The sequence below is a fragment of the Echinops telfairi genome, unplaced genomic scaffold (genome assembly GCF_000313985.2).
Source record: "Echinops telfairi isolate 266 unplaced genomic scaffold, ASM31398v2 ScPeMD7_4;HRSCAF=17, whole genome shotgun sequence".
Classification (NCBI taxonomy): domain Eukaryota; kingdom Metazoa; phylum Chordata; class Mammalia; order Afrosoricida; family Tenrecidae; genus Echinops; species Echinops telfairi.
The window spans coordinates 40,154,381-40,180,192 of record NW_022103900.1 but is presented as its reverse complement, the minus strand read 5'-3'; the positions used below and the strand labels follow the sequence as shown (position 1 = coordinate 40,180,192).

Sequence of the window (25,812 nt, the reverse complement as noted above, 5' to 3'; positions counted from 1 at the left end):
CCCCCCTCATGAACCCTTGATAATTTATAAATTATTATTTTGTCTTATCTTGCCCTGTCCAACGTCTCCCTTTACCCACTTTTCTGTTGTCCGTCCCCAAGGGGAGGAGGTTATATGTAGATCCTTGTAATCTGTTCCCCCTTTCTAACCCACCCTCCTTTCACCCTCCCCGTATTGCTACTCAGACCACTGGTCCTGAAGAAATGACCCGCCCTGGATTCCCTGTGTTTCCAGTTCCTGTCTGTGTACCAGTGTACATCCTCTGGTCTAGCCAGATTTGTAAGGTAGAATTGGGATCATGATAGTAGGGGGTGGGGGAGGGGCATTTAGGAACTAGAGTAAAGTTGTATGTTTCGTTGTTGCTACATCTCACCCTGACTGGCTGGTCTCCCCTTTTATAAGGGGATGTCCAGTGGCCTACAAATGGGCTTTGGGTCTACACTCCGTACTACGCACCCTCATTCATAATGATAGGAATAGGATTTTTTGTTCTGATGATGCCTGATACCTGATGCCTTCGACCCCTTGTGATCGCACAGGCTGGTGTGCTTCTTCCATGTGGGCTTTGTTGCTTCTGAGCTAGATGGCCACTTGTTTACCTTTAAGACCCCAGACGCTATATCTTTTGATAGCCAGGCACCATCACCTTTCTTCACCACATTTTCTAGCACATTTTTAATGTAGTTTTTGTGGTAAAATTAGGTTCCTCAGCTGATATCCGGGTCAGCTTAAACTCTAGTATATCCGGTATATATTAATTCCCAATTGATAGTAAATTGAAAAAAAAAATTAGTGGGTTTCCTCACTTGTTTGAATTCTACTTAAATTTTAGGGTGCTTCAGAAAACAAAACCGAAACTGTTGGAAAAATATTTTATTTGATGTTCTTTTTATTGTGTGAGAGGCTTTTATTTTTTTTAATAACAGTTCTTTAAACGTATCTTTAAATAGATAGACTTTTCTTCATATAATAGAAGTATCCCGGAATAGGTACTTGGGTCACATAATGGGTTACACATTGGTAGCAGTTGGAAGCCACAAGCTGCTCCACAGGAAAACAGGAGCTTTCTGTGCCGTTCTTTTTATACCCTGCCCTGTAGGCTTCTGTGAGTCAAATCGACTTTGTTGTTTTGTTTTTTACTGGAAAAATGACGACAAAGTTGAACTTTCTGCAAAGTGTGTTACAAATTAAAAGTGCTTTCTTATGTATTCTTCAGAGATTTAATTTTTCACATTCACACACACACACACACACACACACACACAAAGAGGTGACAGCCAATGAAACTTAAATTCCTGGCTTTGATTTTTTTCTCTTATTTAAATGAAATAAAACATTGACAGTAAGTAAGGGGCATTGAACAATAATTTTATTTCTCCACTATTACTCTTTTTCTTTCTGTAATAATAGAAAAAAGAATACACCAACTGAGATCTTTCTTCTTCCCCACCCTCAAACCCGTTACAAAATAATTTTATGTTAAAATATTAGAAAAGCAGATATAAGAATTGCTTCTTTTTAGCAAGTATTTCACTATATTTTTTGATCTTGTGTGATTTGATAGACTTATCAAAAGAATTGCTTTAATGCCAGCACGCAAATATTATTAGTAGTAATAGTTTATTGTCTAATCTTTACCCATTTTCCCCTCTGTATCAATACATGCAGACAATATATTGGTGTTACCTTTTTTTTTTTCCTTTGTAGTGATGGTGTCACTAATGTTATACATTACTTTTTTAAATAAACATTTTATTCATGCCATTAAGTCATTGATTGGTTCATTTAAAATAGATTAACATGGTATTTCATTGAGTACATGTTCTATGCTATAATTTAGTTTTGTAATATGCCTAATACAAGAGAATTTTAAAATACACTACCTTAGTAAATATCCCTGTAGGGAAGTCCTTGTGAACATTCATTATTTCTTATGTTTGATTCTGATTCATTGGTTAATTGGGCCTTAAAATATGCACTTTTTGTGCTTTTGATACACTTTGTCAAATTTATTCAAATATTTGATCTTTCCTTATAAGTGTGCTAGTTGTGGAGTATTGCCTGGTATAATAAGTCCTTACCTATATTTGATTTATGAATTGCTTCCTTCTTGAATTCGTCTCAGTTTCAGAGCTGTTGTAGAACCCTATCATGCATTTCCTATACTTTTACTTTTCTACCTTCCCTAGATCTTAAAATTTCACAGCAGCTGGCTTTGATGCAGGTTTTAAAACGAAGCTGTTACAAATTCTCTTAACCTGTCTTAGTGTATTTGCTATATAAAACATTCTTGGGACTTACTGAAAAAATACAATACTCAACTTAGAAACTTCAAAATCATACCGATTTCTTTCAGTTTTTCAGTCCTGCTGTTTGTTTTTGTGTCTTTGAAAGGGGACTAAGCCTCTAGCACAGTAGTTAAGAGCAATCTAAAACAAAACCCCAAACAACCCAACTCCCTGCCATCCAGTCAACGCCAACTCATTGTGCCTCTGTAGGTAGAACAAGGTAGAACTGCACCTAGGGGTTCCTGAGGCTAACTCTTTACAGGAATAGAAAGCCCTGTCTTTCTCCCTTGAGCAGCTGATGGTTTCCAATTGCAGATCTTATGAATTGCAACCTCGCTCGTCACTATTAGGCCATCAGGGTTCCTTTTTAGAATAGCTCTCGGATGATACAGACTAGATTCAGACCTCAGTGCCTACTTTTATACATCCGCTGTGGAATCTAGGGTGTGTGAGTTCACCCTCCAGTCCTTCTATTTGTTATAAATAGAGATCATGCTAATACTTTGGAATTTTGTTGACAGCACAAGGTGATGGCTTTACACACTCACTAAGAGTAACTTCTTGACCTATAATTGTCACAACATACTTAAGCCAAGCATGTTTAATTTTCTCGTTTAGCAGACAAGAGCAAGAAAATGGAATACTTTTATTGCCCTCACATCTAGAGAGTGGTGGTGAGTAAGTCTGAAGTCAGGACTTGAACCACTATAAAGGAGGGCAACTGAAATGTGTGACATGAGTAGTGGCTGCCTGACAAACAGGAGCAAACGAATCATTTGAGAAATGTTGTCTACAGGGCCTTAGAGGTCATCATTCAAAAAGCCTATCATCAAGACTGGCATTTAGTTCCAAGAGGAGAGGACTGCAGAGTGGCAGAGCTCAACATGTCCTGAAGAAAACTTCAAAAAGACCAATGTCTCCTGAGATTTTAACTTCTTTGAATAAGATCATAACATTTAGGCCGTATCTCTGCCTTGACTTAAATTGGAATGTAGTCCTGCTTTAAATATATATGACTGATAGGTTTTTATCTGACTTTGTTTCCTACAGGGCATGGTGCTGATGTGAAATGTGTAGACTGGCATCCAACAAAAGGATTAGTTGTCTCAGGAAGTAAAGATAGTCAACAGCCAATAAAGTTCTGGGATCCTAAGACTGGGCAGAGCCTTGCAACACTGTAAGTGGTAGGGGTCCACCTGGGCCCCTATGTGGAAGGGAATGAAGTAGCCTGTGTGCTTTCATTTTTGCTGTGTCTATTCAATATTCTGCTTATAAAAATTTCAATATTTCAACTCAAGACGAGGTTTTTCTTGAGTTCTTTCCATTTAAGATATGCTAAGCACGTTCTTTGTTTTTTTAATTCTAGATCTCTGAACACTTTATTATAATGATTTACTTTGTCTTCTAATGCTGCCCTAGCCTATTCAATCCATCTGTATGTAGAGAAGTTCTCCCTTTTTGAATCAGTTAAAATATTTTGTTACTTACAGTGCAGCAGCCACTTAATAAAATGTTGTCTTTGAACATTATGTAGAATGCACAGTTGTATGAATAGTTTATTTTATTTTTATTTTCTGGACAAAGAAACAGTGCTGGTTCTTCCGTTTGGGAAGTGAACCATATCTAGAGTGAGATGGCTTATTGCACAACTTCAGCAGACACACCCAGGCTAGAACAGCCTGTGAATGGTGCTCTCCAGAGATGTGCATTGCATAGGCCTTCTCTTGTTATCTACCTTTTGTTAAGATTACAATTAGATTATCCAGAGCTCATTTTTAAGTTTTATGTAAATGAGAGGATCTTCATTGAATTTTCGAAGTTTAATGAACTCTGTTGAACGTTTATTTGTTCAGGCTTCCTCTGCTTTGCAGCTATACGGTTCTGTTGTAGTTGAAGCTCTGCTATTTTAACTAGTTAGAGCTATGCTTTGGTAGTGGACACTGTTTCTGTCTCTGACCTATTTTTTTCATGCATAATTTTAATTCCAATCTTTGTAATGTTACATTCTTTATTACTTCAAGACCAAACTTTGCCTTCTTGATTGATGTGCTTTTGAGCAAAAATGGTTATTATGTTGATTTATCCTTGTTTTGAGTTCTGATGAATTCATTTTCTTGCTCTTTTCTTTTGTAGTCATGCCCATAAAAACACAGTAATGGAAGTAAAATTGAATCTCAATGGCAATTGGCTACTCACAGCATCACGTGACCACCTCTGCAAACTTTTTGATATCAGGAACTTGAAAGAGGAGCTTCAAGTCTTCCGAGGTCATAAGAAAGAAGCCACAGGTCAGGGACTGTGATGGGCTTCTCATCTTGTTTCTGATTACCTGTGTTATTTTCAGATCCAAGTAATTTTGTGTTTGTGTTTTAAAGCTGTGGCTTGGCATCCTGTTCATGAAGGACTTTTTGCCAGTGGAGGGTCTGATGGTTCTTTGTTATTCTGGCATGTTGGGTATGTAACATTTATTATATAAAGGTTTTATATGTTTATTATATACTTTATAAGAAGAACAACTGAATATGTAAAAGCATGATAAAAGCCTTATACTTTTTCTTGCAGTTCATATGTTGTATATTAGAGACTGTCTTCAGGTTTCAATTGTGTGATTGGCTTGGAGTCGAAAGCTAGTACTTCCATTTTTTATGTGGAAGTCATTATGGGGAAATAATAAACTAGATTTCCTATTTTCTTTTTGCTGGAGTTGCTGGATAACACAGTTCAAGGTCAGTGATTCAAACTCCGCTAGAGGCACCTTAGAAGACAGACCTGACAGCTGCCTTCCAAAAAGGTCACAGCTCTGAAAACTCTGAAGTAGTTCTACAATGCATACAAGGGCTCACTCACCGTAAATCGGAATTAATTCAGTAACAAGCTTTTTATTGGAGAAGTTGGAGTACTTTCCTTTGCTGAATTAGAATATATTTCTGACAACACACCAATACCTCTAAAATATGTGTAATTGAACAGTTTCAGAGTAATAGAGTAGTTTTGTGTCATGGTTAAAAGAAAATGCCCTTTTTTGCTAACTTCTATGAAAACCACTTTTTTTGGTTGTTGTTTTTGCAGGGTGGAGAAGGAAGTGGGTGGAATGGAGATGGCCCATGAAGGAATGATCTGGAGTCTGGCATGGCACCCTCTTGGACATATCCTTTGTTCAGGCTCCAATGACCATACTAGGTATGTTTTATAACAGAAACCACAAGGAATTCTTAAACTCATGGAACAATAGGCAGTACATAGTGTATGTGTGTATTTTATCTGTCGATGTATTATTTTACATTCCAACTTATTCTTAAAGACATTTGTTGGGTTTGAACCACTGCTCTTTTGTTGGAGTATTTAATCAGTGTACCACAGGGGTCCTACATAGTCCTTGCATGATAAGTGAACTGAAATAATGTGTTTCTCCCTTTTATTTTTATTTTGACAGCAAATTTTGGACTCGTAATAGACCAGGTGATAAAATGCGAGATCGATATAATTTAAATCTACTACCTGGCATGTCTGAAGATGGAGTAGAATATGGTGAGGCTTTTACACCTTTATGCTCTTTTGAGATGTGAAATTCTGTTATGAAAGTGTTAAGTATTTGACAAAGCATACAAACTTTAGTTTTATAAAGTATTAACAGTAGCGTGTTTTCCGTGAAGGAAGACACGCATTTCGGTCCTCCTTGAACACCTTCCACACCGAGTGTTCAGTGACACTTGTTATGTTCTTCACAATGTGTAAACAGGGATTTCCATTCGGGTGGTTCCTTTCCATTCACCTAGTGTAACTGCCCCTTGACATTCTCAGCTTTGCATTCACCTAATTGCTGACCGTTTGGTTTCATATATGTGGCTTTTAAAATGGAACAAGTACTTATAGGCAATATTTACTGTGTTTTGAAAAAAATTGCTATTTAATTGCAAGGTCACCTTTAGTTAAAAGTTGACCTTAGGCTATGAGCCTAAGAAAATATTAACCTATTTTTGTGTGTGCTATTTTGGGGGGAGTTTATTGACATTTAATTCACAAGCTATACAAAATTTAGTGATTTAAATGTCATAAAAAAAGGACTGTTTACTTATCACCACAATAAATTTTAGAGCATTTTCTTCACTGTTAGCTCTCCATCACCCTCTAACTTCCCTTGCTATAAGCATAGGGCACTATTAATCTGGTTACTATATAGATTTCTCTATCCTGGATTTCATATAACGAAAATTGTACAAAAAAACTCCAACAATGACAACAAAATAAAATGTAAAAAAATCCACCCGAGTGAAAAGGGCAGAAGATCATATAACTAGAACAAATAAAAAAATAGGTTGAGATAGTTTATTGTGCCAGCCTGGCCGATAAACAGAAGTAGGATTAACTGAAGGACGGAGAGATAATGGCTCGGTGAGCCTCGCCTTTCTTGTCTCTTGCTCTGTGATCATCGGACCAGTGTGCGGCTGCCTTGCTTGTTCTGTGCCTCAATTTATAGGCTACACTACCTGTGGGACGCCTAGCCTGTGGACTGTGTCGCTGTAAGTTGAGGTCCCTTTAAGACATCTCTGGAACTGGGGACTGGTAGTTGGGACTGGTGGTTAGTTGACAGTTGGTGATCTGCCTTGTGATTGTCTGCTGTGCTGAGATGGCCTCACTCTCTATAAATAGAGGGAGATCTGGCAGCAGATGAGACTTGAAGGATTGCTAGTCTTCATTTCTTGTATTATATATTTATCTGTATATGATTTAACAGTTCATTTCTTGTTATATATCTAATTATCTTTATAAATAAATATATTTAATTATCAGCAATTTGGTTTTATCTCCCTAGAGAACCCTGTCTAACACATAGGTAAAAGGGGAAAACAAATGATAATGTTACATTTTAACTTAACTATACCTTCAGTATAAGGATCCTGGTGGTGAAGTGTTAGTTACACATTGGGGTGGGATCCATAGGGTCAGGTGTTCAAAATCCAGGGCCAGTTCTACCCTGTCCTATTGGGTCGCTATGAGTCAGCATTGACTCAGTGGCAGTGAGTTTGAGTTTTTATTTCTGCAGTAAGGAGCCTTGGTAACATAATGATGGCACTTTGGGCTACTAATCAGAAGGTCAGTAATTGGAAACCATCACGCTCCAGGGTAGAAAGATGAGGCTTTCTACTCCTGTGAAGAATTAGTTTCGGAAGTCCATGGGGGAGTTCTATCCTGGCTTATAGGGTTATTATTAGTCAGAATCTACTCAGTGGCAATTTTTTGTTTTTGGTCTTTTCTTTACTTGCTGTAATCCACTTTCCAATGCATTCTGTTTATGACTGCAAGACATCCCTGGTCACCGGTCTGAGGGAATGCAATGGAGGCTTAATTAGAGACTCTGCAAATTGATTTTAGGATTTCATTGTCATGCATTACCTTCTGAAAACTGGGCTCTCAGAATTTAAACTCTAGTACAATTCCCCCTCTGATCTTGGATTTTATTGTTTATAGTTCTTGGATCATAAAGGCCGCTGTGCTTCTTCTGTCTGGATTTAGCTGACACCTCATTTAGATGGCTGCTTGCTTTATGATAAGACTTTAAGAGCCCAGATGTTATTCTTTCAGATAGCCAAGTTCCAATTGATTTATCCATCACACTTTGCTATCGCACTTTTATCTTTGTTATGATTTTATGAGGGCAGGCATTGAGAAGGGCCACATGATAACATGATAAGAAGTAATTGTTCTTAGATTAGAACTTACCATTAATTGCATGTTCAAAATCCATTTGTAATGTCTGAAGCTTATATGTATTCTTGGACTACTTTATTTCTATTTTATATTTTACTCATTAATTTTTAAAAAATAAATCATTTTATTGGGTATTCTTACATATAACAGTCCAAATATCCATTATATTATGTGGACATGTAAATTTTGTTAGCATCAACAATTCCTAAAATCTTTCTTCTTGAGTCCTTTGATATCAGCTCCTCCTTTTTTCCCCTCCTTCACCCTGCCTCCCCTGTGAATCCTTAATATATTATGTATTGTTGTTATTATTTATATATGTCTTGCACCACCCATTCTACCCCTGGGGAGGTTATTCTACGTCATCGCTATCCATTCCCCCTTCCCCTACCCTCCTGGAATCGTTAACTTCCATTAATGATTCTGAGGGGGTTTGTCTTTCCTGAATTCTGTATATGGAAAGCTCTTGTCTGTGCCACAGTATGCACACTGGTCTAGCGGGAATTGTTAGGTAGGGCTGAGATCATCCAGGGGGCAGATTAGTGGAGGGAGAAAGGATTAAAGAACCAGAGGAGTGTTGTGTGTTTCATTGGCACTAATCTGCCCCCTGGATGGGTTTTCTCTTCCATGCAGCCCCTCTGCATAGGTAGGTCCAGTTGTCCATAGAATAATTTATGTAACCTCCATGCAACATTGAATAATTCTAATAATAGTGTCATTAACATAGCTAATGATATAGAATTTAAAGTACTATTGGAAAAAGGAAAATACACATTTAAGAAAGCTTTTTAAACTAAAATACATGAAATGTTCACTAGTATATGTTAAAAACATAAGTAACTAAACATTGTTTAAGAAAACATTGAGGGTTAGACACAAGGCAAAAATTTCAATAACATTCATTCACTAAGCCAAACTATTGTCTTCATGAATAAGACATGTCACAGGAAGCAAAGAAAGTAGCAAGTATATGGTTGTCTTAAATCTTAAATTGTGGTGGAGTTACGAATCTTGATGGGCTGCTGCATCGTGTGGGGGTAGCTGACTCTTACTGCGTTCATGAGATGCTTGGGGTATTCCTTGCTGGGATGCAGGGACTCTCAGGGTCTTCCTTGCCGGGTTGCTAGGACTGCCAAAGCCTCATGTCCTGGAAATCAGGAGTGACCAGGGCCTTTCTTGAATAGTCCCAGGGTTCGCTAGTGCCTTCCTTGCTAAGTTGCTGGGATGGCTGGGTCCTTCCTTGCTGTGTCTTGGGGACATCAAGGCTTTCATTGCCTGGTTATGGGACGACTGTGGCCTTTCTTGCTGGGGCTGGTCACAGTTGGGAGTTTCCTTGGCTGAGATCTGGAGACTGCTGCAGGCCTTCCTTGCCAAGCATCCAGGATGGCTAGAACTTACCTTGGTGAGGTTCAAGGATGCCCAGGGCCTATCTTGCTGATAGTGAGGGCGAGACAGGCACAGCCAGGATCTTTCTTACCGTGTACCACGTATAAGCAAATTCTTCCTTGACAGGAGTTGGGGGGCGGTATTTGTGACCTTCCTTCAGGATTCAGGGATACCCAGGGCCTTCCTTACTGTGTCTCTGGCATGATTGGCAAGGCTTAATATTGGTTCCAAGTTTTAAAAGTATCTCAGAGTTGAAGCTTTATAGAATCCTCCATTCTCAACCTGTATAGTCCACCTGGTTTTCGAAATTTGAGATTGTTTCACATTATTCTCCCATTCTGTCAGAGTCCAGGGAGCCCTAGTTGAACAGCTAACCACAAAATCAGCAGTCCAAACCCAGGAGACACTGTGGGAGAAAGATAAAGAATTAACAGGCTCAGAAGCCAAGGGGTACTTCTGTCCTTTAGAGTCTCTATCAGTTGGCAATTGGTAGGGTAGCTGAGCACCATCTAGTTCTTCTGGTCTCAATATATGAGGCTGTGGTTTGTAAATACTATTTTTGTTCTTTAGATTAATTTCTTCTTTGAGATTCTGGTTTCTTTCTATTTTGTTCTGGTGCAGTATAAACCAGTAGTTGTATCTTAGATGGACACTCATAACCTTTTAAGATCACCAAATTATGATTTAGACATAACATTTTGAACTTTTACTATATCAATTTACCAAGATATTAAAGTGTAATTTTTAAAAATAGTTTTATTGGCATATGCATCACATATAATACAATTTAATAGTTACATCATATTAAGAAGATTTGTGTAATCATCATGTCAATTTCAGAACGTTTCCTCTCATACTCGATGTTAGCTCCTCATTTCTCCCAGTCCTTCCCTGCCATGCCCCTAGACAATTATCAGTTCAGTTACTTATAGAGCTATCTGTAAGTATAAGTATCTGTTACCAATCCAGTTTTTATAGATCTCTCTATCCTTGGTTTCATATAAAGTACTACATTGTGCCTAAATTGCCATTGGAGCTCTGCTTGATTAGTGGTTATATTTCCATCTGCGGTTGTTCTTCGGGAGAAAAACAAGGCTTACATTCCTATAAACAGTTTTAGTCTTGGAAACTCAAAGAAAGGGACTGTGTTGCTCTGAGTTGGCATGGACTCGATGGCAGTTTTAATTGCCATAATTGACTTTACAATGCTCTAGGTCTGATAGCAAGCTTATTCATATCCCTCAACTATGACCACAGGGGATTTGCTGGAGGCTTAACACACTTGTGGACCCTGCAAATGGATTTGAGACTTCCACTGTTATCCATATGTTCATAGTTTAGGCTCTGATACTATTCCCTCCTTCCAATTTGGATTTTATAGTTTACAATCCTTGGATGACACAGGCTTCTTTCATGTGAAATTCGTTGACACCTCACTTAGGTGGATGCTTAAAGACAAGCTTTTAAGACCCCAGGCACTATATTCTTCTGATAGCCAGGCACCATCTGGTTTCTTCACCATGTTTTGCTGTAGTACCCATATCTTCAGCGATCTTTTCATGGAGGCGAGCATCAAGCAGGGCCATGACATAAAGACGAATGATTCTTAGATTAGGACTAGAATTACGTGCAAGCCCTAAGTGCACTGATATAGCCATGATTTATACATGTCTCTGGTTCACTTTAGAGATATCTTTATCATTTTATGATAGAGAACATTATAAATCATCCCTTTGGGGCATAAGGTAATTCTATTGATGGTGTCATTAATTTAGCCAATGGTACAAAGTATAATTTTATTTTGGTCACTGCTTTCTTAAATCTTTATTGACAGTGGGTCTATTACTATTTACAGATGACCTTGAACCTAATAGCCTGGCTGTAATTCCAGGAATGGGAATACCAGAGCAACTAAAATTAGCTATGGAACAAGAGCAGATGGGTAAGATGTTCTACTGATTAATTTTATTTTTTATAAAATTGTGTTGGGCTTAACTTTTTATTATGTCATACTATGTTTATGTTGAGAAAGGTTGAAGAAAGTTATATAACTCTCGTAATATTTAGCATCTGTTTTCCAAAAAATATGTTTATTAATAATCATTCACGTTCCTTTCCTTGGTTATTTCTTTTTGTGATTGTAGGTAAAGATGAATCAAATGAAATAGAAATGACAATTCCAGGTTTAGATTGGGGAATGGAGGAGGTGATGCAAAAGGATCAAAAAAAAGTACCTCAGAAGAAAGTTCCATATGCAAAGCCCATTCCTGCTCAGTTCCAGCAAGTAGGTAGCTCCCTTGCTTTTGGGGGGTTGTTGGCGAGTCTAATTGAAGTTCAGAAGTAGGTTTCTTTTGGACTGTAGCAGAGAAGTTATATTGACTGTCTTCTCCATTACTTGTCTATCTCCTGCTTTTTGGACCAGCATTCCTACATAATCCACGTCTCTTAAGCATAGTTCACATTTGCTGTTTTGAAATTATTAGTGAACTTATTACAAATCATCTTCATCTTCTGTCCTTACTTGTTACGGTCACTCAGATTTTAGAGGAAAAGTAAAGAGGCATGGCACAGGGAGTGGATGCTAGCTCTCTTCCCAGGTGGTTTGTTTTTTTCATGGTCTCCTCAACACAGAATGCATGTGCCCTCTTGAAGAGCTAGGCGAGCTTCATATTTTTAAAGCTATGCAAGATTTTATAGCTTTTATCAAGGCGCTGTTTCCTGCATAGTAATGTTATTCTGTTGCATCAATTAAGAATTAGTATTAGAAACAAAAAGACAGTATACCAGGTGAACTGAGTTGTATCGAGCCTGTTTGAATGAGTAGATAATCCTGTAGAATATGTGACAGAATTATGTAGATATAATGTTAGAGTGTTACTCTATCTTTTTGTAACACTTTTATTGGCATATAATTCACATAACATAAAATTCAATCATTCAGTTATCTTTATAATCTACAAAGTTATGCTCTGTTTTAAAGAACAAGCTGTCACAGTGTTAATTGCTTAGCTACAAAAGAAGGGCTGATGGGTCGAAACCACCACCTGCTCTGTGGGAGAAAGACAGGACAGTTTGCTCCTATGAAGATTACGTTTCCTGGAAGCCTTTGCAGTGGGCTCCTATGTTTTCATATTCTCTTATCTTTTCAGGCTTGGATGCAAAATAAAGTTCCAATTCCTGCTCCCAGTGAGGTACTGAATGACAGAAAAGAGGACATTAAGTTGGAAGAAAAGAAGAAAACACAAGCAGAAATTGAGCAAGAAATGGCCACCTTGCAGTATACCAACCCACAACTTCTAGAGGTCTGTAAAGCTGTTTAGGGGTTCAAAAATCAAGGACGTTGTTATTATTAATGTGCTTTTACCAGGAAATGAAGGGTCTATCAGATTAGTCTGGTGAACACCACTATTTCATACTGCTCTTGTTAAGAACATAGTTTTAGAATTATTTGGCAATGAGTAGACCAAAGTCAAACATACATTTTTATGGAAAAGATAAAGACAATGTTGTTTTGATTTAATTTGTATTTGATTATTTATCCAAAGATGAAAGTTTATTTTATTTTTGTTTTTTTGTTTTCCTGTCAGCTCATATAATAGGTGGTTGATTGCTATTTTTCCCATTTTAAAAAGCTTCCAAGTGTGATACAATTCTAGAGTCTTTCTCTAACTGGTAAATCACTGGGTTTTTCATGATGAAAATGGATAAAACTAGCCTGATTGTTGTCTCTCTGCATCTAAATAGTATACACTGAGAAGTGCCGACCCGAATATCAGACCAGGCACCCAATTTTACCACAACAACTGCATTAAAAATGTGCTGAAAAACTTGGCTTATACACGAATATTTACAAAGTATACCCCGAGACTGGAAGCTTGAGTGTTAGGAAGTTGGGAAGGCACGCAGCATGTAATATGGACTCAAGTTACTGTTAAGGCATAAGAGGATGTTTGTTTTGAGGACTCCCAACAAAGTAAATGACACAGTATTTTCTAGCTCTCTGGCTTATTTTACATTATGTGTGTTTTTCTTTTTTTCCAGCAACTGAAAATTGAAAGACTTGCACAGAAACAGGCTGAACAGATCCAGCCACCTCCCTCATCTGGCACTCCTCTCCTTGGACCCCAGTCATTTCCAGGACAAGGTCCAATGTCTCAGATTCCTCAAGGTTTTCAACAGCCCCATCCCTCTCAGCCGATGCCAATAAACATGGCTCAAATGGGGCCACCTGGTCCACAGGGACAATTTAGACCTCCTGGACCACAGGGACCACCAGGCCCTCCACTGCATCAGGGAGGTGGGGGGCCCCAAGGATTCATGGGACCACAGGGGCCGCAGGGCCCACCCCAGGGATTGCCCAGGCCTCAGGACATGCATGGACCCCAAGGAATGCCAAGGCACCCTGGACCTCATGGCCCCTTGGGACCTCAAGGACCACCTGGACCTCAAGGTAGTTCTGGTCCTCAAGGTCATATGGGCCCTCAGGGCCCACCTGGTCCTCAGAGTCATATAGGACCCCAGGGCCCACCTGGTCCCCAGGGTCATTTGGGCCCTCAGGGACCACCTGGTCCTCAAGGAATGCAGGGACCACCTGGTCCCAGAGGGATACAAGGACCTCCTCATCCTCATGGGTTACAAGGTGGACCAGGATCTCAAGCAATCCAAGGTCCTGTATCTCAGGGACCTCTGATGGGACTGAATCCACGAGGAATGCAGGGCCCCCCAGGCCCCCGAGAGAATCAAGGTCCTGCTCCCCAAGGGATGATGATGGGCCACCCACCTCAAGAGATGAGAGGACCTCACCCTCCAAGTGGACTGCTGGGACATGGCCCTCAGGAGATGCGAGGGCCTCAAGAGATGCGAGGGATGCAGGGGCCTCCACCTCAAGGATCAATGCTGGGTCCTCCCCAAGAATTACGGGGGCCTCCAGGTGCACAAAGTCAGCAGGGGCCACTGCAGGGCTCCTTGGGACCTCCACCTCAGGGTGGCCTGCAAGGGCTTCCTGGACCTCAGGGGCAGCAGAACCCAGCAAGAGGGCCACATCCATCTCAAGGGCCAATACCATTCCAGCAGCAGAAAACAGCTCTGCTAGGTGATGGGCCCCGGGCCCCTTTCAATCAGGTATGATTTCTTTCCAACTGGTAGATATTAGCATATTGGAAAATACACTATAGCAGTGCTTCTGAATGTGGTTCAAAGCAGTCGCAAAGTTCTGATGGTGACCTGATTAATGTCTTCAAGGCTGAAGAAACAAATTAGAGGAGCAATGTTAGTGCCCCTTGTCATCCTCACATTGTGTGAGCTCTCGTTGTAGCCCCTGTGTCAATCTGTCCTATGCTGGTCTTCCTCATATTTTGTTGACCTTCTATTGTAACTGGCATGCTGTTCTCTCAGTTAAATATCATTTAAAATTGTTCCAGTACTCTGAAAGTCTGTATTGCTGAGAAAGAAGCACATTACCTGTAAGCAGCTCTGTGCCTTGTTGGGCTTTCTTTTCTGGGCCTTTTGGATCATGGTGTTCCTTGGTCCTGCTAATAGCAGCTTGCTCAGCTCTGTCTCTCAAGAAAGGTTCAGCTGTTTAACTCCTAAGTGTACTAGAGAGCACTTTCGTTGAGTGGTTTCCTCTAGAACTGAATGTCATGAAAAGTGACTGTGGACGAAATCTTGCCCAGGTTGCGTTCAGCTCAAACATGTGCAAGAGGCAATGTTCATATAAAGTTTTGCCCAGTCTTTTTTTGAGCAATCTATTTTTGTCAGCCAAGCTTCATTACCCTCACTGAGCCGTAAGCTTGAGATATGGCATTCAGGAAAAATCAGATGGCTTGGAACAAATTTAAAAAAAAGAAAAACAAGAACCAAAAAAAAACACATCAACACAAATGGATTTGGCTATGTATGTGATTTTTATTGGTCCCTAGAGTTCTTAAGTTTGGAGCCATTATTTGGATCAAAACATTGGATATGTGCCTGTTGTGAACCAAATTACTAAGCTAATGCTGATTCCCTTGGTCTTCATTGGAAGGCACTGGAAGATGGGTGTCTCTCAGTTATTGTGGGTGGAAAACATGTTTGACTTTTTCATACAAACTGAGAATCCTAATGTAAAGATGACTATTTGATTTATTGAATGAAGTAAATTGTATGTTTTCCTTCATGAAATCTAGTACTTAGCAATCTCATTTATGAATCTGATATTTGAGTTTTCCCCCCACGTTTGATTATTAAAATATTTATTACCAAATTCTGTCAAAGTACCTTTAGGTTTGACATCCTAAAACTTGAAGTATTAAAGTGACAAACTTCAGTGATAGCATTAAGTCTAAAAGTATACCCATGTGAGATGCAAAGGAGAGGCCTGAGTTACCAGGGTGGTAGGATAAGCTTTGGTGATAACTTTTTATTCTGGGATGACCTTCAAATTAATTAGCCTACAAAAATACGTGAAAGTAGACTGTTTGAAAGTTTGATACATGAGAGAGCTTTTTATATTTCAAAAATTGACTGATTAAAATCGATTTTGTACGTTGACATACATCTAACGTAGTGAAATCTAGAGTAACTCTGGCTATGGTAGTTAAAGTTACGTGCACCTTAGTTAGGCCAGGATTCTCAGTGGTCTGGAGGGCAGGTAATGATGCACAGTGGCAGTTATGTAGTGACGTAGCCCTGCTTTATTTATGATCTGATGTCATCATCAAGCACCAACTTTCACAGAACCTAGTCGTTTAGACCTAACCATGTCTAAAAGTGAGGATGAGTGTAATAGAATTGCATCTGGGTGAGAAAGGAGCAGCATGAAAACTGGGTAGAGCATTCCTTGAATAAACGGGGGTAAGCAACAAAGCAGAATACCTAGTACTTGGTGTGAATTCTGTGATTCGATCAGCTTGTATTTCAAGGAGCTCATTTGGGAAATGAAAGCAATTTCACAGCTTGTAAAGTCTTGATATTTTTGAAATTGTATAATTCTTATAGTCATGAAGTATATTTTTTGTGTGTGAAGGAATGAATATATTTATCTAGAGGCACTTTTCAGAATTTAGGTTGAGTTTAATAATGTATTAAATATACATATAATATGCAAAGGATTTATCTTGTATACTAAATATACTTATTTGTCAAGGACCTTGGTATAAGGATAGTGAGGAATCTGACTGTAGAACATAGCTTGATAAAAATACAGTTAGAATCCCAGAGCAATGAAATTCAGAGCATTTGTATCAGATAGGAAGTTGCAAAAACCTAATGAATCTAGTAAGAGCTGAGGTGACACAGCTCAAAATAGGATGTGTTGGAAAGAGAAATTTTAGGAAATAGGAAATGAAAGGAGCAACCTAGCTTGAACATTTTGTTCATTTGGATATCGTTTCTCTTTTCCCCTCCCCTCATTTTTCTGAGCCCCCTCCTCCCTTTCAGCCATGTGCCCCCAACCTATTGAGAGAATTGGTTACCGGGAGTTGTGGTTATGTTAGCAGATGTTACCTATCCTGGCAGATTTGTGGGCCTTTGCTTCTACTAGGGATTTCTGCTGTATGCAGTATCAAAACAATGTTGCCATTTCTGATTTTGGTTTGAGGGTCTTATTAGATACTGTTGGAAAGATTGAGTATTCACTAAAACCTGTTAACCAATTTCAAATAAAAGTGTTCCCTTTTGTTATGGTAGGAGCAGTATTTCCTTTCTCCCAATTTAAGGACAAATTTGCTGTTAACGTTGCTAGTTAAATATATTTCCCCCTGGAAGCCTTGGGGAAACCTACCTAGAGTTTTCATCTTGTCACATTATTATAAATTTGCTATCATGAAACACAGTCCTGTGAGTTCACAACACCCATGCTTTACAAACATCTTTTCAGGAAGGACAGAACGCAGGCCCCCCACCCCTGATACCAGGCCTAGGGCAGCAGGGAGCACAAGGTCGAATTCCCCCTCTTAATTCTGGACAAGGACCTGGCCCTAATAAAGGTAAATATATGTTCGGCTGCATAACATTTAACTCTACCAGTTTCATAGGCATTTTAAAGTAAACAGCTTCATTGGTAAGTAACTAATAGAATGGTCATTTGAACCTCTATGAAAAATGAGGCAATGGTTATTTCATATAGTAGCTAAGTCTCTGTGGGATTTTTGTTTGTTTAATTTTTTGAGTAGATATGCTTTAGTAAGCCAGAAATGCTGACCAAATGAAATAGGCCCCTCACTGTGAGAAGTTAGTTGTGAAATAGTCCCAAGTGGTAGTGCCCATTGCACAGCCTCATTTGTCCAATATAGAAGTAGCTCCTATGCTTATTGACTGCATGCAGATGAAGAACTGGATTGTCAGTTTAAAACTGGTTATCAAGTTTTAAGGGTTAATCTATATTTTCAATATAACTCCTTTGTACTCCAAAATTGTGTCATATATTGAATTCTGTAGCTTCCTCATTTGAAAAGAAAGCAATTTACCTGTGCCATTCACACCTCAGGTAGTTGATATTATTGAAAAAGAGAGTTGAGAATTTTCAGTATTTGGATGTGAGGCTGTTGGGAAGTTAATCCCACGATTTGAACCCGTGTGTAAAACCTGGTTCACTTGTTGCTCTGATGTGGTAGGCCCTTACAGGTCTGCACATGGGCATGTGACTGGAGTGACGTGAGTTGGTGCATTGTTGTAAAGACTGTGAGTGTAAATGGAGAGGAAGATGCAAAGGGTCAAACACACTTTTATAGGAGTGACAAAAATCAGATCCCCTGCAGATTGCACTTTAAATGCGCTTTACACATTTTTAATTGCTTATGTCCACAGCATCCAGTAGTACATTTTAGGTTTATCAAATTAAGAAAGTTTCTTTTGAGAATTTATAATTCTAAAATAAATGGGGGTGTAAAGTGTGGTGTTAAAAATCATATGTGGTAATAAAGGTAGGAAAGGGATTAAGAGAACGTTTCTAGAAGTCATACATATGGGTATGGAAGAGTAGTAAGGACACACAGAAGGAAGGTAGCTAACAGGAACAGAGAGGCAAGTCTCAAGAGGTAATCTTTGAAGTGTTGGAATCTTAAGACAAGAAGAATCTTTTCCTCTCAAGGTACACCACCAGTGAACTGAGAGCCTGCCTCTCTCCGGACCTCAGACTCAGAAGTGAGGGACCTGCTGACTAGAGGAGATTGATCTGGAGTGTTTACAGATTGGACCAAGAGGCAGCCTCTAAGGTGTATTATACTACTCAGGGCAGTGAAGACAGGGAGTAGAAGGGACAGGGCGAGCTTCAGGAGAAAGCGAGTTCCCCTAGTGGGGTGTTTCTGTCCTGAGGTTTCCAAGCTACTTAGGCTTGTTAAATGGTAAGGAGAGACTGAAGTGACTGAGAAAAGTGCTCACAGCTGAGGGCAGAAAGATGTTAAGAGGGTAAGAATCACAACTGTCTGTACCGCAGGAAGGGGTTTTGACTTCACTGCCAGGGAAAAATGGGAAAAGGCATGAAGCAAGGAAGGGTAGGAGTGACATTTAAAGGCTGTTGTGTTGTTGTTGTTATCATTATCATTTTGGAGGGATGACCTTTTGATAGGTACTTTTAAAAAGCACTTTGATTTAAATTGAATATTGACAGAAAATGAGTTTTTATACAACAGCTATAATAGTTTTGTAGTTAAGAAAGCAATCTCTTTAAAGGCAGGAGCTTGGCATAGTTAATTGTTTTATTTAGTACTTTCAAAAGTTATTTATAGTCAGACATTTTTAAATAAATGGCTTTTCAACACTGTCTGCAAACAAGGCGATTTGGTCACTGGGTAGTGAATGAGAGGACTGTGGTCCCATGCCTCTTAGAAGTTTGTCATGTAGTTTTGTTACAGTCTCACAAGGTGGGAAAGTGCATTAATGAATCGGCTGTATGAGCTGGGTATAACAGGAACAACGTTGGTGGTGGTGGTGGCTGAGCCTGGGTGCCCAGCTATGGAGGTGCTTGCCTTCCTGGCCTACAGCTTTCATTTTCTGCTATTTCCTCCCTGAGTTGGGGAGCTTACTATAGGTTCACGACACTTGTTCTCCTGTTTTATAAATTAATTTCCATAGCAGCCAGGCTAGAAGGTAGGCACTACTGTTTGCACCTTGACAATGAATTAATCAAGGTACTTAATTAGTGATGGTTAAGTCAAGTCTACACCCCAAGTTCATCGCTTTCTCACTACATGATGCTCCGGGGACGTTTGTCTTCAAAGTACAGACAAAAAGCCAAGGAAAGAAACAGTTGCAACCAAAGAGTACATTTTGGAACTGTAGATGCTGCAGGTCGTACCTGCGTGGGGAGGATTACTGGACGCCGTCATAAAAGTCAGCTTTGCTTCCTTTAGGTGACTCCCGAGGCCCTCCGAATCATCACATGGGGCCCATGCCAGAGAGGCGGCATGACCAGAGCAGTGGACCCGACCATGGCCCTGAGAGGGGACCTTTTCGGGGGGGCCAGGACTGCAGGGGCCCCCCAGACAGGCGAGGCTCTCACCCCGAGTTCCCTGATGACTTCAGCAGACCAGATGACTTCCACCCTGACAAGCGCTTTGGCCACAGGTTACGTGAATTTGAGGGGCGAGGAGGACCTTTACCGCAAGAAGAGAAGTGGAGGCGAGGGTGCCCTGGGCCTCCATTTCCTCCTGATCACAGAGACTTCAGTGAAGGAGACGGCCGGGGTGTTGCTCGAGGCCCCCCAGGGGCATGGGAAGGCCGTAGACCTGGAGATGAAAGATTCCCTCGTGATCCTGAGGACCCACGTTTTCGAGGGCGCAGAGAAGAAAGGTGGGAAGGATACTTTCAGGATTCCTTTAATCTTCTGGGGGGCTTCTTATTCACACAATTCTCTTTCTCTTGCTGGGGAGAGAGTCTGCACTGATGACTAGTCCTATTCTCTCTAGGGTTTGCATTTAGAATAACCCTTGGGGTGTTTTTTTTGTTTGTTTCAAATTTTTCTCTTAATTGGAGGAGTCTTTTTGCTTTTGTTTTGATTAGAATAAGGAAATGTGAAACAGATAGTCTATGTTAAACAAAGGAATTATTACCGTATATACTTGTGTATAAGCTGAGATTTTTCAGCATATTTTTAATGCGGTTTTTGTGGTAAAATTAAGTGCCTCGGCTGATGTTAGGGTCGGCTTATACTTGAGTATATATAATAAGTAGACACAGTTTTTACATAATTGGGGTCTTAACGAAGAGAAATGAAAAAATTTTTAAGTCAGTTCCTGAATAAATAAATAAATGAGGTTGCGGTCAGACTTGCAAAGGGTAAAAAAAAGGAATAACCGCTGATGATTATTGGGGGGTTACTATCTGCTAAATGGTGCTACTTCAGTTAATTCTAAGACTAATTTGTAAGATAGTTATTATGGCCAGCATTTTATAGTCTAGGAATCAAATAGAATCTGAGAGGCATTGGGACTTGTATGTCCCATGTTGCTGAACCCGCCTGCCTCTTATGGCAAAAAAATGTCTGGCCTTTTGGCAACCCATCCCTTGTTACTTTCTATCACACTTTTCACTTCTAATAGGTGAGGTAAGATTGGGTAGCTCCTATACTGTGGAACAAGAAGCCCTGGTGGTATTGTTAGGTTAGTGTTGAACGGCTAACTGCAAAGTTGGTGGTTGAGACACACCAAATACGCCAAGGGAAAAAGGTGAGGCTCTCTACTCCCATAACAATTTACAACTTCAAAAATCCTATATAGGGTCACTATTAGTTAGAATTAACTCAGTGGGCATTGGATATATTATATCCAGGATAAATGTTGGAAAAGAAGACTACGATGGTCTGGAAGGACTATAGAAGGTCTTAAGGAAAATGTGTTCAGGGGAGATTTTTTCCTTTGGTAAAAAGTTTCAAAGCTTCTCTGCTTTCTTGAGAACCTATCTGAATGATGTCCTATGTTTGAAATCGAACTTTATGTCTGCAGGAGCCTCATTTCCAATGGGTTTGTCATTCCTATCACCTTCATTTGCCATCTCAACAATTTGTAATATATAATTCATTGATGTTGTTTGTATTTTTCAAGTTGTAAAACCATTCTCACCAGCCTTTTAAAATAATTTCACCACTATGTAAATAATTTCACCACTGTTAACACAAACTCCATGTCTCCCCTAAGCACAGATTCAACCTTTTCTCCACTTCCCACTTTGGTAATTACTGATAAGCTTTGGTTTCTAATGCTATGGCAAGTAAAAAAAAAATCATATTATAAAAGCATAGAAGCCCCTATGAAACAAAAATATAAAAATGTGAAGCTGTTGATCCTCCATTTAGGTTTATATACTTCTGAAGGTGGGGTTTCCATTTCTTTAACCCTTCCCTTAAGAACCCTGTGCTCTTAATTTACACATAGTTTTGACTCAATTCATGTTCCTTTGAAATGTATTTTTTTGGGGGGGGAAGCAAAAAGAAGTTGGAAGGAGCAAGATCAGGGATGTAAAATGGATGAGGTAAGGTTTCACAGCAAAATTCTTTGCTACTTTCAAAGAAAGAGCAAATGCCTTGTCGTGATGGAAAAAAATTCCGTGTTATACATTTCTTCGCCTTATTCTCACCAATGCAGCTTTTAGTTTTCTTAAAACTTGTTCCTGGTAAGCCCCTGTGGTCGTCTTGTGTCCTTCCAGAAACTGTATCAGGGTTGCCTCTTTGGAATTCCCAAAAGTCACCCTAAGCTTCTGAACTGACTTTGCTATCTTAAATGTAAGCGCCCCAGTAGATCCCTTTGGAAGCCGCTGTATTGATTAGAGCTTCTTTTTGAAGGCACCTTAATAAGATGAAGACAGAGTATTACCGAGATAACTTGTTTTCAGTCTTGAATGGATCACAAAGCCATTTGGTTCGGAATAAGCTCATGCGTGTAAGGACTGGAACCCCAGGAGTAATACTGCCTGACTGCCCTTGTACTTGTCTCATGTGCGTGTGCTCATCACAGTGCTTGTCCCTTTCGTTTCACTCAGCGTGATCTTCAGTGTTGATCCATGTTGTGGCAGGCATCCTGGCTGAGTTGTTGTACAGTTGATGTGCATAACCACGTTTCATCCACGTCACAATGGACATTTAGATTGTTTCTGCCTTTTGGCTATCGTGAGAAGTGTTACAAGTTTGTGTCCTTTTTTCCACTTCTTTTGAGTATATACCTAGAATTGGGATGGCTGGGTGAGATAGTAATTCTGTCTTCAAGTTTTTGAGGCCACCAAACTTTTCCCCAGTGGCTATGAAAAATAAAAAACTCACTGCCCTCAAGTCCGTTTCTGATGTGGCTGGCGACCTTATAGGACAGGTTAGAACACCTACCCCACCCACCCATCCCGTGGGTTTCCACGACTTTTAACGTTTTACCAGAGTAGGGAAGCCTCATCTTTTTTCTGTGGAGCGGCTGGTGGTCTCGAGCCACTGACCTTGTGTTGACTGTTCCATTTTCTATTTCCACCAGCAATTGATGAGGGTTCTAATTTGCCACATTCTCATTAACACTTGTTCTTTTTCTTTCTTTCTTTTCTTTTTGGTCATTGCCATTGGAATAGAGGTGAGCTGATATCTCATTGTGGTTTTAATTTGGAGCTCTCTAATGGCTAATGATACTGGGCTTCTATTTATATGCTTTTTGGCCATTTGAATATCCTCTTTAGTGAACTATTTGCTAAGGTCCTTTCTCTACCCTACCCCCCTTTTTAGAATTGGATTGGTATATTTTTGTTGTTAAGCTGTAGGGGTTTTTAAAAATATATTTCTGATAGATCCACATTGGATATATATGTGTACCATTTTCCCCCCTCACAATCTAGGTGGTCCTTTCACTGTTGGTAAAGCCTTTTTGGTGAACAAAAATATTCATCCTGAAGCCTTGCCCTTAAATTTTATTCTAAGAATTTTATAGTTTTAATCTTCACATTTTGTTCCTTGATTCATTTTGAATGTGTCTTTTTTTTTTGGCATGTGCAAATCCAGTTTTCTTAGTACCTTTTATTGAAATGACTCTTCCTCATTGAGTAGATATATTCTTTGACTTCTTGAGTCCTTGTATATTGTGCAAGATTGGAATTTTACCTGTTCTTAATTTATATTGTGTTCCATCTGCTAGTGACAGACTTGCAGCCTAGGTGTGACCACAGGAGAAAGAAAGCTGTGCTGTGCTGGCTTTTTGCTTTTGTTCCAATGTGCCAGCTGGGCTGCTGTTCCCAGGTTCCTAGTGCCTTGGAGCACTGAACCCAGTGGCCTGATATGAGTAGAATATTTATTTCTTTATAGCCTCTGTCTCTTGCAAGAAGACGAACTTTGTTAGGGCAGCCTGACTGCCATTGAGTCGATTCTGAATGGAACTGCCCCGTTGAGTTTTAGAGAGTTTAAATCACTACGGGTTTGAGCCACGGACCTTGGAGTTAGCAGTTCAGTGTGTAATCCACTATGCCACCAACACTTTTTCATGAGGCAAAGGTTTTGCTTATAATATTACTATATCCCTCCCCAAATGAGAACAGTAGTGACTGGGTCACTTTACCTGCACATGGACTCTCTGTGGACTAAATACATGATGTTACGTGTAGGGGGTTATTAGAGAGGCTAGAGCCATTAGAAGGCACTATTTAACAGGTACCTTGAATGTATTCATGATTCACAGTGTGTCATGATTCTTTCTTGAGCCTGTCTGGGGAGGGCGTCGTACACTATGTGACACTTTCTGCATCTCATCCTTTCCTTGGCTAAGACCAGGCTCCTGGACATAAGCATACCATGATTACTTGGTTTGCTGGTAGCATGATTCTGTTAGGTTACTTCACAACCATTAATAAGTGTTACAGGTTGTAGGAAAATGGGCCAAAAAGTTAGGATGTAACTCCACAGATTACTTACTAATTGGGAAGGAGAAACTGTACCATTGCAGTGATGAATTTGGTAATAATAGTGCCTTTCCATCACCAGCAGTACAACAGGGCAACAGCACCGGGCAGTCACATCCCCTACGCAGTGCTCTCCTCACCAGTGTTTTAACTAAGGAAGCAATTGGACACATTAAAATCACGAGATATTCTTTAGAAAGCAGCTGGTTATACTCTTTAAAAATCGTGAAGGCCACGAGACAAAATGCAGAAGACAAAATAATTTAGAAATTGTTCTTGATTAAAGGAGACTAAAGAGATGTGACCATTAAGTAGCAATGTGTGATCTTTTGGGAATAATTGGGAAATTTTGTGTTGGCTGTATATTAAAGGAAATCATTGACAGTATAATGGCATTATGGTTATGTAGCAGGAAGTTCTTGCTTTTAGAGGAAACCTACTGAAGTAGTTGGGGTGAATTGCCATATCTGCAACCAATTTTCAAATGGTTCAAAATATATATTTGTAAAAAATTAATAGGAATAAAGCAAATGCCACTCAAGGTTGAGCTTTAATATATCTAGGTAAAGGGACCATGAGAGTCATTGTACTGTCCTTTTAGCTTTATTGTTAGGTTTGAAGTTTTTCAAATTGTTCGGATAAAATCAACTGAATGGAACTTGACAAAAGTAGAAGGCCTGTCTGTCTGTGTCATGGAAAGCCAGAGGCATGACTCCTCCGCATGCAGATTGGCCTGCCCCTGGCTCCCTCGGCCACTTCCCTGGGTTTCATGTCTCCCATAATGTGCTCTTGTGCTTTCCCACCTTGAATTCCACAGCCTCTGCTTCTTGGGCTCTGGCACTGATGTACCTTCTAGCCTCTGCTTCAGCTACACTTAATCAGCTTGGTTTCCCAGTTACAGCATTTCTGACAGAGATGGTAAAGTTGCCCAACAACCAGAGTTCAGGTTGTCCATAACCCACTGCCCACCCAGCTTCAGGCATCTGTATAGTAGGGCCTCTAAGGAAGATCAAGGTCTCTTAGGCTTGCTCCTAAATTGAAGCCAATGTGGATAGAGAGCCAAACTAAACTCTGCCATCAAATCAATCTGGACTTAACACAACTCCATAGGACAGGTTAGAATTGCCCCCTGGGTTTCTGAAACAGTAACTCTTTATGGGAGTAGAAGCCTTGCCTTTCTCCCATGGAGTGGCTGATGGTTTTCAACTGCGACTTTGTAGTTAGCAGTCCACTGGGAAGCCACTGTACCACCAGGACTCCCAAGGATGGCAAAGCAGGTACCCAAAAATGTGTCTAGTACAGTTGGCAGGAATGAATCAGCGCCTTCTCTTTTTCTTATTATTTAAGTATCAGAAAAGTGGTAAAGAAGATTCAATACTGCCCAAGTTCTCAACTAACACTGATGGTGTATTCTTTGTTTAAAAAAATTTTTTTTAATTTTAATGAATCATTTTATTGGAGGCTCATACAACTCTTATCACAATCCATACATCCATCCAATGTGCCAAATACATTTGTTGGCATCATCATTTTCAAAACATTTTCTTTCTACTTGAGCCCTTGGTATCAGCTCCTCATTTTTTCCGCCACCCCCCCC

The 25,812-nt window shown here is 39.7% G+C and overlaps 1 protein-coding gene across 2 annotated transcripts in view; it reads left to right on the top strand.

The window, feature by feature from the left end:
• WDR33 (WD repeat domain 33) overlaps positions 1-25,812 on the top strand; it is a 139,568-nt gene that overhangs the window by 101,043 nt on the left and 12,713 nt on the right. Inside the window, exons 8-18 of one of the 2 annotated variants that reach the window (XM_004703864.2) lie at positions 3,339-3,465; positions 4,422-4,576; positions 4,664-4,742; positions 5,358-5,468; positions 5,722-5,816; positions 11,239-11,325; positions 11,528-11,667; positions 12,533-12,685; positions 13,425-14,504; positions 17,239-17,347; positions 19,712-20,150. In XM_004703864.2, the coding sequence (XP_004703921.1) occupies positions 3,339-3,465; positions 4,422-4,576; positions 4,664-4,742; positions 5,358-5,468; positions 5,722-5,816; positions 11,239-11,325; positions 11,528-11,667; positions 12,533-12,685; positions 13,425-14,504; positions 17,239-17,347; positions 19,712-20,150 (2,575 nt within the window). The remainder of the gene's footprint in view (positions 1-3,338; positions 3,466-4,421; positions 4,577-4,663; positions 4,743-5,357; positions 5,469-5,721; positions 5,817-11,238; positions 11,326-11,527; positions 11,668-12,532; positions 12,686-13,424; positions 14,505-17,238; positions 17,348-19,711; positions 20,151-25,812) is intronic. The other variant, XM_045298653.1, reaches the window with a different exon arrangement.